Source organism: Castor canadensis, chromosome 12 (assembly GCF_047511655.1).
Source record: "Castor canadensis chromosome 12, mCasCan1.hap1v2, whole genome shotgun sequence".
NCBI lineage: Eukaryota > Metazoa > Chordata > Mammalia > Rodentia > Castoridae > Castor > Castor canadensis.
Genome location: NC_133397.1, coordinates 23,508,902 through 23,527,385, shown reverse-complemented (window position 1 = coordinate 23,527,385; position 18,484 = coordinate 23,508,902). Strand labels below are relative to the sequence as shown.

General features: G+C 39.2%; 2 protein-coding genes across 4 annotated transcripts in view; one reads left to right on the top strand and one right to left on the bottom strand.

Annotated features, from left to right (window-relative positions):
- Positions 1-6,757, top strand: part of Rbks (ribokinase) — an 85,845-nt gene extending 79,088 nt beyond the window's left edge. For 2 of the 3 annotated variants that reach the window (XM_074049405.1, XM_020154611.2), the window contains 2 exons: positions 310-451; positions 6,503-6,738. In XM_074049405.1, the coding sequence (XP_073905506.1) occupies positions 310-451; positions 6,503-6,513 (153 nt within the window). In that variant the 3' untranslated portion in view covers positions 6,514-6,738. Of the gene's footprint in view, positions 1-309; positions 452-6,502 lie in introns of all 3 variants that reach the window. The other variant, XM_020154615.2, reaches the window with a different exon arrangement.
- Positions 6,758-8,146: 1,389 nt separating this feature from the next.
- On the bottom strand, positions 8,147-16,997 carry Mrpl33 (mitochondrial ribosomal protein L33). Its single transcript, XM_020154632.2, has 4 exons — positions 16,883-16,997; positions 16,081-16,099; positions 13,571-13,677; positions 8,147-8,554 (listed from the first exon to the last, which is right to left on the bottom strand). Exons 1-4 carry the CDS (start codon positions 16,902-16,904, stop codon positions 8,505-8,507), a joined length of 198 nt encoding a protein of 65 aa, XP_020010221.2. The 5' UTR covers positions 16,905-16,997; the 3' UTR covers positions 8,147-8,504.
- Between the last annotated feature and the right edge of the window lie 1,487 nt (positions 16,998-18,484).

The window sequence follows — 18,484 nt, the reverse complement described above, 5'->3', positions numbered from 1 at the left end:
GGTCCAATAATGTACAGTTGTACTCTTTATAATTTTTAGTCCATGATCCAAATTGAGATTATGTGTCGCATTTAATTATCTTATTTCTTTAGTCTCCTTTAATATAAAACATGTCCTCAAACTTTGTCTTTCAATTACTAATTTTTTTAAGTGTTTTATACTTTTGGTGTCCTAAAAAATCTTCCCAACACAAAATTACAGATTGTTTCCTGTTTTCTTCTAGAAGTTTTGTTGTTTAAACTCTGAGTTAATTATTGTGTATAGTGTTAAGAGTTCATGTTTTTACATATGGATATCCATTTATTCCAGCACCATTTGTTGAAAAGACTATCCTTTCCTCCACTGAATTGCCTTGATGTCTCTGTTGAAATTGAATTGACCATTCAATTTCTAGACTTTTCTGATCAAGTGATCTACATGGCTGCTATCTCATTGGTTAGTATAGGTTATGGTAAGTCTTGAAATTAGATAGTTTACATACTACTCCAACTTTGTTCTTTCTCAAAATTGCTTGGCTTTTGCATCTCCATATAAATTTTAAAATCAAAATGTCAATTTCTAACAACTGCTAGCTGGGATTTTTATTGGAATTTTGTTGAAATTCAGATCAATTTGGATGGAACTGACACCTTAATACTGAGTTTTCCAATCCATGAATCTCTCACTATTCATTTTTTTTTCATTTCTCTTTCTTTAGCAAAAGTATACAGATCTCGCACATATTCGGTTTTAAGTCTTAAATGCTTCCTATTTTATGCTATTATAAAGTTTCAATAATTGTTACTGTTAATGTTCATTGCTACTGTACAGAAATAGTTGATTTTGTATATTGACCTTGTAGCCTGTTAACCTCACTAACTGCACTATTTCTGGTAGTTCTTTGCTGAGTTTCTTAGCATTTCTAAGGTCATTAGAAATGACCTTAGGTCATTATGCCATCTTCAAAGCAAGAGTTTTATTTTCTTTACAATCTGTATGCCTTTTCTTTGTCTTGTCTTGTCGCAGTATTTAGGCAATCCAGTACAATGTTGAATGTAAGTAGTAGGAACAGACATCCTGTATCTGTTTCCAAGATGAGCAGGATTTAAATATTCAGTCTTTTTTTCCAGAAGTATAAAACCCACTGTAGAGTTTTCATAAATGTTCTCCATCAGATCAAGTTATACCTACCATTCCAAATTTCCTGAATTTTTATCATGAATGTAGAAATTTTGTCAAATACTTTTTTCTGTTCCTATTGATATTATTGTAAGATTTTCAATATGTTGGATTATATTAATTTTTCTGAAAATGTTAAGCCAATATTGCATTCCTTGGATAAATTCTACTTGCTCATAATGTGTTTTCTAGATAGATAGATAGATTCAACTTGCTAAAAAAATTTAAGATTTACATCTACATTCATGAGGGATAGTGACCCTTTCTTTTTATTTTCTTATAGTGTCATTATTTGGTTTTAGTAATGTGAGAATGCTGGCCTTATAAAATAATTCAGAAAATATTCCCTTGGTTCTTCTATGTTCTCAAAGAGTTTGTGTAGAACAAGTAGTATTTCTTGCTTAAATATGTATAAGAGTCATCCAGTGAAGATACCTGGCCTAGAGTTCTTTTTGTAAGAAAACCCCAGTTTTTAACACAGGATGAACTTACCTTGCAGTCTCTATCAGCACAGCATATAGCACCAAGAATGAAGGGAAATCAAGTTGTGAAAAATTCTATTGCCTAAATAATGCTTCCAGCCCACAGAGTTCTACCAAACACTGTGTTTTCCTGGCTTGGGAGATAGTGAAAAGCAATGTAAGTGTTTTGAGTAGACAGATACCACTACAGTACTTTTTTAACTTATAATTTTTACTGAGGCATAATATATGTACATCTTTATGGGCTACATGATGGTAATTCATACATGTATACAATGTACAATAATCAAAGCAAGATAATAAACATTTCCATCTCTCCATCCATTAATCACTGTTATGTGTTGGGAATTTCATACCTTTCTAGTCATTTTGAAATACATCAGATTGTTTTACCAATAGTGATCCTACTGTGCTAAATAAGAAGCAGAAGTAATTCCTTCACTCTGTGGCTTGGTGGCTGTCACTGAACTTCTTCCCACTCTACCCTACCCTCGCCCTTCCCAGTCTCTAGTGACTACTATTCCACTCTGTTCTTGTGTAAGACTGACTTACGGATTTTCACAAATGAGTGATAATACATGGTGTAGTATGGCATAATATTTTTTTTTCTTTTATTATTCATATGTGCATACAAGGCTTGGTTCATTTCTCCCCCCTGCCCCCACCCCCTCCCTTACCACCCACTCCCTCTCCCCCCCACCCCCTCAATACCCAGCAGAAACTATTTTGCCCTTATCTCTAATTTTGTTGTAGAGAGAGTATAAGCAATAATAGGAAGGAACAAGGGTTTTTGCTGGTTGAGACAAGGATAGCTATACAGGGCATTGACTCACATTGATTTCCTGTGCGTGGGTGTTACCTTCTAGGTTAATTCTTTTTGATCTAACCTTTTCTCTAGTTCCTGGTCCCCTTTTCCTATTGGCCTCAGTTGCTTTAAGGTATCTGCTTTAGTTTCTCTGCATTAAGGGCAACAAATGCTAGCTAGTTTTTTAGGTGTCTTACCTATCCTCACCCCTCCCTTGTGTGCTCTCGCTTTTATCATGTGCTCATAGTCCAATCCCCTTGTTGTGTTTGCCCTTGATCTAATGTCCACATATGAGGGAGAACATACGATTTTTGGTCTTTTGAGCCAGGCTAACCTCACTCAGAATGATGTTCTCCAATTCCATCCATTTACCAGCGAATGATAACATTTCATTCTTCTTCATGGCTGCATAAAATTCCATTGTGTATAGATACCACATTTTCTTAATCCATTCGTCAGTGGTGGGGCATCTTGTCTGTTTCCATAACTTGGCTATTGTGAATAGTGCCGCAATAAACATGGATGTGCAGGTGCCTCTGGAGTAACAGTCTTTTGGGTATATCCCCAAGAGTGGTATTGCTGGATCAAATGGTAGATCGATGTCCAGCTTTTTAAGTAGCCTCCAAATTTTTCTCCAGAGTGGTTGTACTAGTCTACATTCCCACCAACAGTGTAAGAGGGTTCCTTTCTCCCCGCATCCTCGCCAACACCTGTTGTTGGTGGTGTTGCTGATGATGGCTATTCTAACAGGGGTGAGGTGGAATCTTAGTGTGGTTTTAATTTGCATTTCCTTTATTGCTAGAGATGGTGTGGCATAATATTTTTTAAACGTTCTTTAAAATCTTGTCTAGTGGCCCAAACAATGTATACACATAAGTAAGTGTAAAAACAATAAAATAAAATTTAAAGGAGAATTTAAAAATAGATAAAATCTCGTCTGCAGCCGGTAGCTAATAGGAGTATGTAAGCTGGTTTCTGACTGTGCTGCCAGAATGCTTCCTTCCAGCCCTGTGCTCTGCTCTGGTCAGGCTACAAGGTCAAGGGTAAAGGAGGCACTGAAGTTGCATTGCCGATAGACACTATCATCTGAATTTTTTAGAATTCTTATGTATGAGCACATAAAGAATACTGCTCCATACCTTGCAAATAAAAACCAATATAACAAGTTGATACATACCCATCCTCATTTTTCTCTGAATTAAAGATACTCCTGTAGGCATTTTTCTTTTTGCCAATCCCAATGGGATTGTTGTGCTAAAATTTCCTTCTTTTGCTTAACTAACAGACATTTCATTAACATTTTCTTATTAATAGATGCATACTTTTCCATAATTAGAATGTCCCAAAGTTTATTCAACCATTCTATTTGTCAGACTGTTCCCTGTGGCTTGCCTTTGGAAACAGTGCAGTAGAAAGCACCTTTGTACATGCATCCCTAAATTACAAGAGCTTTTCCTTCTGTTGGAGAGTCCTGCGAGCAGGATTGCTGAATCCAGGGGCAATACACATTCCTCATCATTGAACATATTTTTTGTATGTTTATTGTATACAAGACTGTTTACATTTCTTTTTCTGAAATTGCAGGTATCTTTAGCCATTTTTATCCTGATTTGTCTTTTTCCTAGCAATTTGAAGGTGTTCTTTGAATATTAGGAACATGTTATTTGTACTGGAAGAATTTTCACAAAATCTGTGCTTTTTTCCCATTTGGGAGAAAGTCCAAAGTCTCTTTAGACAAATAATTTTTTAAATTTATAAAATTAAAATCTGTTACTTTTTCATTGTGGCTTTTGTTGGTTTGCTTGTGGTCATCTTATTACTGTTTTGTGTGTGTGGTGTGTGTGTGTGTGTGTGTGTGTGTGTGGTGGCGGGGTTTGAACTGAGGGCCTCATGCTTGCTAGGCAGGTGCTCTATCTGAGCCACTGTGCCAGCCCTTTTTTTAAGATAGGGTCATGTGAACTATTTTGCCTCTGCTGGCCTCAGTTATCCTCCTGATCTCTGCCTCCCAAGTAGCTAGGATTATAGATGTAAGCCACCGGTGCCCAGCTACAGTTCATTGTTTACATCCGAGCATTTTATCTACATGGAATTTAATTGTGTGTGCAATGACCAGAAGAATCAAAACTTGGAATCTTAGAATTTGCCTTATCTTTTCATATCTTGTGGCATTGTCCATGTTTTCATAATACACCCTTCAGCTCATAGTTCCTCTGATTTCAGAGCTTTTTCATGTCACGCTGCTATGCTATTAAAGTGAGGTTGCTTAGGAACCATATCTCTTTCTCCACTACATCCTTCAGGGGAGTGTAAAACACTACAGAGAACCTAGGCACTCAGAAAACACACAAGGTGGGTAGGTGTTGAATTCACTCCTGCTACTATGATTCCTTGGTAAATTTAATATTAGCCACACTTTCTGGGTAAACGAGGGGAATGTATCATTCTCCTTAAAGCCATCCCTTGTCTCCTGAGCTCACTCTGTTCCTCCTTCCTGTTTTCCTTGTTCTATCTGAGGCCTGCCTTCTTTCTAGAAACCTAGTTTATTTTATGACTCCGTAAGAACTTTATGGAGGCCTTCTTCAAACCTCTTCTTAAAAGCCACAGCATTTATAAAGTCTGCCACACTACTTAGCACTTGGTGGACAGTTGGATTTGCTCCTTTTCAGTACCATCACTGTATTGGACATATAGCTCACTGGATGCGTCGGCTACAACTGAAACAATCTCACATGCCATGGCTCTTTGTAAAGACTGAAGAATAGCCTCAATATTTATATGAACCAGCAATCAAGGAAAAACTGGAAAATGCCCCTAAAAGCTGTTGAATACCAAATTTTTCAAGTGAGCTAGCATAATCATATTTAAATTGTTTTAAACATATTTGTTAAGTGAATACATAACTAGGTGTTGCCCTGTCTGAAGGCACAGGTCAACAGACTTTCTTAAGGTATTTTCTATTTGTTTCCTCTATGGCCCTCTCCAACTTAGACCTTAGAAATGAAAAAAAACTTGCTATGACCCTGTATTTAGTCTGAGAATAACACCTGAATGGTTCTCACCTCTCTCTGCATGCATTTTTTATGGTGAAATGGCTAATTCTAGGGTCAGGTAGGGAATATACAAAATGAACTTGGAGCATCTTGTAATGCCAGAAAACAAGCACATTTTGTTTTGTCAAAAACAAAATGATAGGGATATCTCTAAGGAACACAGAAGCTAACTGAAAAAGCTCCAAATGACAAAAGCTGGAACAATCTGAGCAACAAAATAATGTATTAGGAAGCAGCACAGATGATAAAAATAAATGAGTTCATACTGCTATAACTGATTAAGTGGGGCGAGATCTCCCACATAGAATCCAAAACAATTTATGTGGCAAACTCTGCCCTCAGAAAGCTAAAGCATAACTACCTACTCCTTACGGAATATGCTTGATTTGCTTCTAATGAGTGCAATAGGAAAAAGAGGGAGCAAAGTGAGTTGGGAAACCTGGCAAAGGCTGCATAGCAAAGTGATCAAGGCTAACATCATCAATCAGTCATGTTCATAGTATTATCCTTGATATGTGAGTGACACTTTACCTCTGTGGTCTTTATTCTAAAAGCCAGAGCCAGTGTTACCATGGAAAAAACAGCCAGTTCCCAATTAAGGCACATTCTACAAAATAGCTGACCAGTCCCCTCAAAACTACCGAGTCATCAAGAACAATGTCTGAGAGACTGTGATAGCCTATAGGAGTCTAAGGAAATATAACAGCTCAATGGAAAATGCTATCTGGATGGGATTTTGGAACAGAAAAAGGGCATTTAAGCAAAAACTAATCAGAGTAAAATGGATTTCAGTTAACAATATGTCATTGCTCAATTAGTAAGATAAATGTACCACAGTAAGATGTTAAGAAAACTAGGCTGGGGGTAATATGGAAGTTCTCTGTACTGTATTTGGGCCTTTTCTAAAAAGCTAAAACTGTTCTAAAATTAATAAATGTTTTTCAAATATGTATTTTGGCAACAGATTGACTACATGCTTAGCTTCACAACTGTGCTTTTCATTACAGGGTGCTGGTGACAGTTTTGTGGGAGCTTTGGCCTTCTACCTGGCTTACTACCCAAATTTATCCTTGGAAGAAATGCTCAAAAGATCCAATTTCATTGCAGCAGTCAGTGTCCAGGCTGCTGGAACACAGTCATCATATCCACACAAAAAAGACCTTCCAACTACTTTGTTTTGATTGCTATTAGCCCCAAAATAAATATACCTGGAAATAAAATGCTTAAGGGGTGGCCACTCTTAGCTAACACTAGAAAATGTCCTTTCTTTGCAAATACTGTGTTCATTTATTAGAAGACATCTTCAGTTTGCTTCTCATGCATTCACAAAAGCCAACTAGAATTAGATTGCACCATCAGCATCTGTACAAACATTACCCCTGTTCAAGAACTTGCAAATTCTATTGCCAACAGACTGCTAATGCTATGTGCAGGGGTTGTGAGCGGCAGTGTCAGAGCCAGAGCAGAGAATTCAGTAAGGGAAAAGGGCATAGGAGCTGGATCACCCAAGCACCTCCTAAGACTACAACTGATATGTCCCTTTGGCCTAAGTGTTGTCAAACTTACAGTTTGTAAGAAGCCAGAATTTGGATATTGATTTTTCATTCAATAGTTCAATATTTATGTGTCAGCAACTGGTTTTTAAAAAATCCAAACACCTGTGGGCTCCATTCAGCTCCAGGGCTAAATATACAAGTCATTCATTAGGCTAGATGTTAAGGCTTTTATTTTTTAAAGTGATTCATGTATGTCACAGACCCTTTACACTGGCTTAGCTAGAATCATCTAAAGTTTTCTTGTAACTTACAACCAGTGTACAATTCTACCTAAAAATAGCCAGGGTCTCACCTGTTGCTTTGAACCAGAGCTTTAAAAGATGTCATAAAATAGCTGACTGACTATACCACAAGCTCTTAAGACTCAACAGCTGTTTACCTCTAATCCCATTTCCAGAGAGCTGCTTTTCATTTCCTACACAGACACAGATTGGGCCATGGGGAGGGAACACCTGCTATTTGGGAACAGCAATGGTTCCCTAGTGCTTGTAGCATTAGGGTGGGCATGCTGTAATTCGCTCATACAAATACTTTTAATGAAGTAGATGTGAGCCAGAAGAGTTTAAAGAAAAAAACTGATCCTTTCAGCTACAAACCTGAGGGAAAAGCAAAAAAACTGGAGTGTTTTGAAAATCTGTGGTAACCCTGAGTGAGAAAGTGTTTGATGTGGGCAGGGCAGAGGTGCTTATCTGAGCATCAGAGGCTAGCAGGGATTTCCCACTTAGCTAGCTGTGCAGTAGCACTAATGACCAGAAGCAGTAGCAGGGGCTTTATAAAATATACCATAGTTCCTCTTACTTTAAAAGAGGAGAAAGACCTAGGGGATAAAGAAATTCAAAGCCATCTTTTTAAAAACCCTAGACACTGCTTTGGTGACATGGATTTGAAAATAAGGGCCAATGGCATTTTTCTTAATTATAAAAGCACAAATAAAAAACAGAGTTCTCTTGGTTTCTTTTGCTCTTCTTCCTGTTTGCCTGTCATCCATTTCTGTTATTACATGGGAATTTCTTCCAAGATCACCTGGAATGGTACTCTGCCTTTTCTATGAAGTACAAGGAGGAACAACCTAGAAACTCAAACTAGAAACTCTCATTATGGAAAAATGTCTTTTATTGTATGAAACAATGGTTTTTATCTTGGCAATGTTGTTGATTTTTTTATTTCAAACAGTGGAAGAAAATACCACCAAGAGACAATTGTACAGGCTATTTTAATACATTTATTAAGAGCTATAAAAATATTGAGAAAGATAAATAACTGTGATGCAATGATAACTGTCCTGAAGAACATTCTTCCACTGCATTGTTTCCCCTCACAATGGCCTTCAATCACAGGAGGCAATGAGGCTGTACCATTTCCTCTACTTTTATTGCATGCCACACGATTTCTGAATAAGATCCCCACCCTCAGTCTTCTCATTTATAAATCAAATTCATTTTCAATCCATTGTTTAGAGGGAGCATATCTTTTTCTGTTCCATGAAGAGGACTTTTTTGTTCACTGTGGAGGGAGAAAGAAGGGTTATAGCAAAAAACTAAAAAGTATCATCACCATTTTTATTAAAATACACATGATACTCTAAGCCTTCTCCTTGCTCTTATTTTACTATTCTTTTGACATGAGGATGGAGTTGATTTTCAAACTTAGTCCCAGGGACCAGAGAAGGAGGAGAATTAGGAAAACAAAGGAAGGGCCACCAGCCAGTCAGTGGCACCCTTGGTATCCCATGAAGGCATTATTTCATTGTGAAATAGTCACATTATAAAAGAAAATTAGGCTGGGCACTGGTGATGACTCATGCCTATAATCCTAGCTAATCAGGAAGCAAAGATCAGGAGGATCACGGATGGAAGCCAGGCCTTGAAAAATAGTTCACGAGACCCTATCTCAAAAAAAACAATCACAAAAAAGGGCTCAAGATGTAGGCCCTGAGTTCAAACTCCAGAACCACAAGAAAAGAAAAGAAAATTAGGGGGCTGGTGGAGTGGCTCAAGCGGTAGCATGCCTGCCTAGCAAGCACAAGGCCCTGAGTCCAAACCCCAGTACCACCAAAAAAAAAAAAAAATTAGGAACTGGAGGTGTGGCTTAAGCAGTACAGTGCCTGCTTTGCAAATTCAAAGCCCTAAGTTTTAACCCCAGTCCCACCCAACAAAAAAAGTAGAAAGAAAATTAGGGGGCAAAACTGGAAAACATTCAGTGTCTTCATTTGGCTGGTGTCCACTCTTGCAATACACAAGCAAGAACAGGCTGGGAGCTACGCTCCAAAGAGCAGTGAGAACTGAGCAGACCCCACAAGTGGCAATCTGGCAAAAAGAGTAAATACCATGGGAACTTTCCAGAGCTAGTTTAATACACCCAAATAGGAATGTTTCAGTTGGTAATCAAGTATTATAACCCAAACTGCAACACTATTTGCTGAAACAAAACCAAAAGTGCTATCTGCCGACATGAAAGATTGGTAGCTATGTACCATAGCCCAACATTAACTTCCGATTCCCCCCACTTTCCCCTCACCACTTCACCGCCCCACCCCCCCACACACACACACCTGATTCTTCTTTGCAAAAACAAAACAAATGCACCTAAGGAAAATCCAGGAACTCAAAGCAGTGTGATGTAACTCCTCCAAGATCCCCACCATAAAACAAGTAAGAGTTTAACTGTTTTTTCTTCTACAATTAAAATGGAACATAGACAGTTCCTAACTGTCTATGATAAATTAGCTAGGGAGCTTGTTTAAAATATATTCCTACTTCTTACCTCCATACCAACCCTAATTCTGTTTCAGAAGAACTACAGCTGGACTGGAAGGCTCCTTTTTTAAAAGTCCTCAGACAGAAAAATTCTGATGGGCAGCTGAATTTAAGAAACATTAACCAGTCAACAGACATTTACCAATAAAATTAATAAAAATAAAAGGTTCTACATAAAGGATACTTTAAATCATCTAAAATATAAGTAGGATTGATCCTGCTAAGACTCCAAGAACTACAAAGATTACAAGATGTTAGTTAAGAACCAAGATACTTTCCCATTGTACAGAGTTGTTAGTTGTAAGAAATAGTTCCCCCACATTTTTCTACATGGAAGTAAAAAAATGGAGGACTGGGCCAGGTGCATGGGGCTCATACCTGTAATCTTCACTACTCGGGAGGCAAAGATCAGGAGGATCACCATTCAAAGCCAATCCAGGCAAATAGTTCATGAGACCCTATCTGGAAAAAACACCCAACACAAAACAGTGCTGGTGGAGTGGCTCAAGTGGCAGATTACCTACCTACCAAGCATGAGAACCTGAGTTCAAACCCCAGTACTGCAAAAAAAAAAAAAAAAAAAAAAAGGAGGGCTGGGGATGCAGTGTAGCTCAGTGGTAGAACACTTGCCTAGCTAGCATTTGAAAGGCCTGGGTGCCATACCCAGCACTACCAAAAAAAAAGGTTAAAAAGGGAACTTCTTTCACTGAGAAGCATTCAGGAGACTTTAAATGACCGTGACCAGGGGCCACTGATTAAGACTAGTAGAGCAAAGCTTTATTCAGGAAAATTCTTTTTTTTATTATTATTATCATTTATTACTGTACTGGGGGTACACTGTGACATTTACAAAAGTTCTTACAATATATCATACTTGAATTCACCCTCTACATCACAGGAAAATTCTTTCACTCACTGTATTCATTTCTTTAATTCATTCCTTTCATCCAAAGAATAAATATTTTCGTCCACGGAGTTATGCTAGGCAAGTGGAGTTTACAAAAGTTTAAGAGCTCCTGATTGAATACACTAGTACATCCGAGGTGCCTGTATGAGTGTCCAGAAAACCCCTAAGAACCTAAAGTCCTCAAGGAGAGGATAAAGCTTAGCCCCCCAAGGAGCAGCAGAGCACCATTTGAGTAAAACTAAAACCGGAATGGTGGTAATGAGTCTGGAATGGCCATGGGGCTCTGGAGCCTAGAATGCTATGCTGAACCCAGGGGAAAGTCCTGATTTTTAAAAAGGTAAGTTTTAGGAAGATAAAGTTGGCTCCAGTTGTGAGTCCCTGGGCAAATTTATCAAAATATTCTCCCCTCAGTTTCTTTCCTTATGAGAGCAAGAATTCCATTTCCTTTCCACAGCTCCTACCAGACACAATGAGCACTCAATACGTGTTAAGTTGAAATGACACAATGCTATCCACAATCATAAGTTAATTTTGTCAAAATATTTGCTGTTTAACTCATAGAAGAATGATTCTGCCAAGTTCTTTCCATATAGCTAACCTAAATCTATTCTGTTTCAATTAAACTCTACATTGCCTTGTTTAGTCATCCATGGAATTAAAACTGACAAGTTTTCATTCTCCTTATTATAAGCAAAGTCTAAAAAGCTTATACCTTAGCCTTTAATCCTTCCTCCTTAGAAATCAGCATCTAGTTTTATATGCGGAAAAGGAGTCTGAAAGGACAGAGGCAGTGCAACTGTTTCTTGCCAGAGAGTACTATGAAATGCTCAAATAACTGGGAATGTTTCTATGTTTCTTTATCTTATTTGCTTCATAAAACAAACTAAACATTACCCTCAAACTAACTTTACTCATCACAATAACATATGACAGAAGAACTGCCAAACTATTTGATACCCAGCCAATGGGGCAGGCCAAGGCAAACATATTGATCACAAAAGTCTGTAGAGTAGGTAAGCAGAAAGCCAGGCAGTCTGCTATCCCAGAGCATTCTTCAATAAAGACAAGCACTACACTGTCAAGGCTCAGACCATTCCTTATTAGAAAAGTCCTAATTGTCTACTGGAAATTTATATATAAATATTTTCTCTCACTATTTGAACTTATGATCAGAATTTTTTATGGTTGTATCCTTTCCCAATTTCAAAACTTAAAAAGTTAACTTTATTATAAAGTTCATCATTAAACTTTATTATTCTAATAACTTTCCCACCTGAGGAATCAATCCTGACACTAACTTCTAATCCTCAAGTATAATTCAAGAATTCCCTTTCTATTATGATAATGGCCAGAAACATGAACACCACAAAAACAGGGAATTTTATTGTTGTTAAAGAATAGAACGTAAGCAATTTTAAGCTTTGGTGAGTTCTTGAGCTTCTCAAAGACTTTTTTTTTTAATTTTTATTTTATTCATATGTGCATACAATGTTTGCACCACCCCCACCCCCTCACTTCCTGACAGAAACTATTTTGCCTTATCTCTAATTTTGTTGAAGAGAGAGTATAAGCAATAATAGGAAGGAACAAGGGTTTTTGCTAGTTGAGATAAGGATAGTTTTACAGGGAGTTGACTTGCATTGATTTCCTGTGCATGTGTGTTACCTTCTAGGTTAATTCTTGATCTAACCTTTTCTCTAGTTCCTGGTCCCCTTCTCCTATTGGCCTCAGTTGCTTTAAAGTATCTGCTTTAGTTTCTCTGCATTGAGGGCAACAAATGCTATCTAGTTTTTTAGGTGTCTCACCTATCCTTGTACCTCCCTTGTGTGCTCTTGCTTTATCATGTGATCAAACTCAAGTGTCTTTTTTTAAACATCTCCTAACATTAACACAGCCTTACCTTACTAAGAAGCAGTTATACAGGACACAAAACGAAATGGAAAGGACTGGAGGCATAGTTCAAATGGCAGACCACTTGCCCAGAATGCAAGAGGCCCTAGGTTCAACACCAGGACCACCAAAAAAAAAAAAAACCAGTCTAGAGTTCTGAAATATTTGGAGCAAGTGGCAGAGTACCTGCTTAGCAAGCATGAGGCTCTGAGTTCAAACCCCAGTGACATACAACAAAATGAAACATGATAGTTTACTTTGCACAAATCTGCACACCAAATCCAGAAACAGGCTAGGCTTCCAACAACAATCAGGCTGTGACTCTACAATTTGTAAGTGGACAATTTGGCCTTGGGAACTTTTGTCTCTTTTAGCAAATACTTCTCTCTGCTGAGATCATTTAAAGTTTATTATGGCATTTTAATGGATGGCACAAAATGGAATTTCCTACCCTCATGCACCAATACGTAGATACTATGCTCATTTGATGCATCCAGACACCATTACTTAGGACTCTGCACCCTCCCCTTCTTAAGATGCTTCATTTCCAGGATGCTACTGCCTATTCTCTTTATGGGGCCAGTTTCTTGCCTTCCAGTCACAGTTAACTATACCCTCCTAGACCTTCCCTGAGCTATCCTAGCTAAAGTAAGTCATCCCATCACACCACAACTTCCTCCTACATCTCAGCTTCCTCATCATTTTGCTCACACCAATTATCACAATGTCACTTTCCCCCTCTCCCTCTCAATCCAGACTGTAAATGGAAGAGCAAAGGATCTGAATCTGTGCATCCCACACCTGGGATAGAGCGAGCACTGTAATCAATACTCAATACACATTTGCTAAATGAATGCTGCAGTGCCAAAGGAGCTACAGAACTGCCAAAAACATTTAGTCTGGAAAGGGGGCAACACGCCTTGAAAGCATTTTAACCTATTATGGAGTAACTTCTCTGAATCTTACCAACTGGATCATAGTGCAAAAGAGTCAGTTTCTCTCGGAGTCGGCTTCTCTTGGTGTTGAAGGAAAAACCTGTCCCAGCTTGGCTCACCATTTTCACCAGAATTGTTCTAAGATTAAAAAGGAAGCTATTAGGTGAATTCAAGTATGATATATTTGATACACTGTAAGAACCTTTGTAAATGCCACAATGTACCCCCACCCAGCACAATAAAGGAGGGGGGGAAGGAAGCTGTTATAAACTGAGAGCTGGGGAATACACTAGACTGTCACGAGCGACAGCACACTGAGAACCTTGTGGAGTCACAGCAGTTGTGAACATTAGTTGGCTACAAGAAGGTTCAGTTCTAAGTGAGCTATGCTTCCCATAAAATACTGTTTTGATTCCCAATGTTTAGTCCACTACACAGAGTTACTTGGTAATGACCTAACCAAAACAGTGAAAACAATCAAGCCACATTAGGGGACTAGCCTGTTCCTCTCTCATGAGAACAGAAGCCAAGAGAGGAAAAAAAACAAAAGTCCTGGCAACCACAGCTGGCCAGTGAAACAATGATAAAGATAGTTACTTCAGAAAGAACCCTCTCTTACAGGGCATGAGTGACAAAAGTACAATCAGCAAGAAACAGAATTTAGAAAGCAAAAGTTTTACACTGTTCATGTACAAACCCTGTGCCCCTTTGTATTTCATTTAAGTTACAGTCATCCAAAGCAGTAAGTCTGTGTTTGCCTCACTGGACCTTTAAATACCTGTGCTGTTTACTCTTTCATTTGTCTTATCTCCTCATGTAGACCATGTTATTTCAATGCAATTCCAAAACAAATTGAAGCATTTCATACTACACTACACGTCACTGCATTACTTTCAATGTACAGTACAGTGTCTCAAAAGAGACATACAATATTTATTAAGATAAACAATAACTAGTCATTCATGCAACAAAGATTCAACAAATCTCCATCAAGTGCCTACTCTTGAAAAGCACCAGGGGAAAAATAAAGCTCTCTAAATCTTTGTCCTCTAGCAGCTAAAGGTATGGTATGGAAGGTAAGTTGGCACATAAGGCCTAAAAGTAAAACATATATGACAAATGTCACAAAAAAGGTGCAAATAACATGAAAGATTCCTACAGAATTTGAGGATAAGGAATTCTGATACAAATAACTGAATTGTGGCAAAAACTGTGAATCAATAAAAGATGTTGGGAGGGGATACTAACATACATGTTTTTCATTAACTTTAATCCCAAAAAATTAGTTTTAAGAAATTTTGATGTCATGAGTTAAAAATCAGGCTGGTTTAGAATTTTCCTATTTTTAACAGAGAAATCTTCAGTTACTGTCTATAAAATTTATCTTGAAGGCATGGCTCACACCTGTAATCCTAGTTACATGGGAGGTTGAGATTGGAAGGATCACAGGTGGAGGCCAGCCTGGGCAAACAGTTCACAAGACCCCAATCTCCAAAATAACCAGAGCAAAAATGGACTGGAGCTGTGGCTCAAGCAGTAGAGCATGTGCTTGCAAACACATAATCCTGAGTTCAAACCCCTGTCCACCAAAAAAATAAACAATGGACTGGAGGTGTGGCTCAAGGGTAGGGAGAGCACCTGCTTTGTAAATACAAGCCTTTCCTTAGTTCAAACCCCAGTCCCACCAGTTTGATATTTCTAATTTCTCTGATAACAGCGTGGAGTCTTTAATCTTTGCTATTTTTGAAGTTTGTATACTATGAATGCAAAGGATTACAAAACTCATAAACAGGCTTTATGATTTAATCAAATCACAGCTTATTCAGTTAGATTCCTGTAGGAACTCCAGATAAATAGCTCCCGGTCCTCAGTTTGAAGAGACAAATTTGGTGGTAGTCCAAAAAGAGCATAGCCAGACAGTTTGTTTAGGAACAAGGCAGTCAGCTCATAAATCCTGGGACTAGAAAAGACACAAGAGCTCCTTTAAGCAAAGTATTTGAATGTTCACTGAAGTTGTTCAGGAGAACAGGAGAGCAATAAAGACAGTCCCTCAGGATTTTTCAACTTTACCACAGTGTGAATGCAAAGCTTTCAATAGAAGCTAGACTTCAATTTTGATCTTTTCCCAGACTAGCAGTATGTGGTAAGATACTCCAGTGACGCTGGGCAGCAGTTGCTGCAGCTCCCCATCAGCCACAAGATCACAAAAGGAAGCAGCCAATTCTCCACAGTGTATTGGGATGCTAAGTGCTGATGTTCTGTAAGTTAAGGTGTGTGACATGCATTTTCAGCTTACCATATTTTCAACCTACAACAGATTTATTTATCAGGAGGTAACACCATTATAGGTCAAAAAGCATCTGTATTTTTTGAAAGAATTCTTAAAAACAAAGTAATTAATCAAGCAAGTAGACCTCAAACCAACTTTAAGGAAATCAAAGCCAAATGCATAGTTTAATATAAGAACATTTTGATAGCAGCTGAACTAACAAACCTAACATAAGCAAGCAAAGTGCAAATAAAATAAAAACTTTTACTTACTTTGACTTGCTCTTGGCAACTTTTGTTGTGTAAAGATTGGAAGAGAAAAAGTATATATGTTTATTATCGCTCTTATGCAAAATTCATATAAACATCATATAAACATCAGTAGTAGACAGAAATATTTAATTCATGAAGTATGCCATAAATTTTCACTCAAGTAACTAATCCCTAGATAACAGAAAACCCAACAGCATTTTACAGAAACAAGGTAAGATCCAATCAAAGCAACACAGTTCCGACTGCAATACTTTGCACAGTCATTGCACTTGGACTGGCTACTTTTCAAGTCTTTCTAAAGTAGTATTTACTCCACGTTTTCCTTTTTTAGGGTGCAAAAACTGCACTTGTAACAAGCCTCCTGTTTAACAAATCAGGCTTTGCAAGTTACAGCACTATCAGGTGAAGTGGCGAAGGAAAAATAATCTAGCCAGAAAGCCAGCCTGGGGCAGGGCAGAGCACTGACGGGGAAGTCAAGGGATGTCTTCCACTGCCCAGCGCCGTCGGGCAGCTCAATGCCCCTCTCAGGAGTGGTTCCCTCATTTTTAGAGTTCGAAATAAGTGGGCCAGAAATTCTGAGGCCCATCCAGTTGGGACATCCAGTGATTCTTCTGACACGCCCCTACACCGCCCCCGCCCCCACGCCGCCTAAGCAGACCAAAAGTCGTGCTTTCGGTGTTCACACCGAGCACGAGCCGGTGTCACCGTCCAGCTGTTCCCACACACACACACACACACACACCCCGCAGCCGCCGGGACCCGCCCGTCCCCGGCCCCCGCCGCAGCCTCCAGCCCTACTTACAGGAGACCGCGGACAGCAACATGGCGACCGCACCCCTGGACCATACGCCACCGGCCTCCAAGCGCCCCGCAAACAACTGCTTCCGGGACAGGGGTCGGTTCCGGAAGAGGACATCCGGGAGTTGCCCGAGGCCACGCCCCCCAGCTGGAACCTGCAATTCGTCTGGCTTTTTGCTCTTTCCACCGTGTGTGTTTGGGTTTTGTAGTGGTGGACGGTTGAATCCCCTGTTCCAAGTACTCAGGATTCGCGCCCCGGGCCCTGGTTCCTACTCGTGGGTCAGAAAAAGGTGCCTTGCTTATTTATTTCATTAATCACCGCAGGGCACCGGAGGCTCACGTCTGTAATCCTAGCTACTTGGGAGGCTGAGATGAATAGGATTGCGGTTCGAGGCCAGCCCAGGCAAATAGTTCTTGAGACTCTCCCTTTCCCCCATATCCAGAATAACCAAAGCAAAATGGCCTGGAGGCATGGCTCAAGCGGTAGAGCGCCTGCTTTGCAAGCGTGAAACCCTGAGCTCAAATCTCAGTCCCAACAACAAAAAAAAAAGTAATCGCAACCACCTGTATTAAAGCCTCAGAAACTGTTCGTTGTACCTCAGCCACTCCAGACTATCAGCCCCTAATATTTCCTTTAAATATGTAGATAGAAAGTCTCTTCCTACCCAACTCCGCCACCTGGTTAAGGCCAACTCTGTCCCTTCAGAGTTAGGAACTTCACCTGAGTATCCCCCATTCTTTAATTTTCTGTTGGTTCCCTGAGAGATGCTCCTGTGTATCTCAACTACTGTATCCGAACACACATAGCACAGAGCATGACAATAGGGGCAGAATAACTTTGCCTGGAAGCACTCACATAACTTGCCTAAGGTCACAAAACTAGTGCGTGGCAGTTAGAATTTAAACCCAGATCTTGCCTGACTACAAAGACTGGTGTCTCCAATGGAATTTTATTCAGCTACAAAGAGGAATGAAACTTTGTCATTGGCAAGTAAATGGATGGAACTGGAGAACATAATCTTAAGCGGAGTTAGCCAGGCTCAGAAGGCCAAAAGTCATATGTTCTCCCTCATATATGGATTATAGATCTAAAACAAATGCAGTAATATTATTGGATATAAGGGGAGAACAAGCACAGGAGGAATAGGGAAAGGGAAGGAAACCTAAAACTTGAATGTGGTTGATGTGCTCCCTGTTGAGGAGTGAATATAGTAATCTTAAACTGGCAGAGGCCACTATGGGAAGGGGACCAGGAAGTAGTAAAGAGGTCTAGTAGAGATGAACCAATGTGGGTTGTGATACACCTGAGCATGGAAGTAATGCTAGGAATATCTCTGTATAACTATCTTTATCTCAAACTAGCAAAATATTTTCTCTTCAACAAATCCGAGAACAAGAGGGCAGAACAGGTGCTGCCTAGAAGCAGGGTTTGGGAGGGATGGGAGAGGAGGTGGGGGGAGGTGGCCCAAACAATGTATACATATGTGAGTAAATGTAAAAATGGTGAAATTTTTAAAAAAATTTTGAAGACTGGTGTCTCTTCCACTGTACATTATGATCTACCACTGAGCCATCATTCTTCATGTCTCTGCAAGGAACTTGAGCT

What these genes read in the sequence shown, in the direction of transcription:
- Mrpl33 (XM_020154632.2), bottom strand. Translation starts at nt 16,904, where the DNA reads ATGTTGCTGTCCGCGGTCTCCT. An exon ending in TTTGCACTATGATCCAGTTG is followed by an intron (nt 8,555 to 13,570) that starts GTAAGATTCAGA and finishes CTCCCTCCACAG; the next exon opens with TGAACAAAAAAGTCCTCTTC.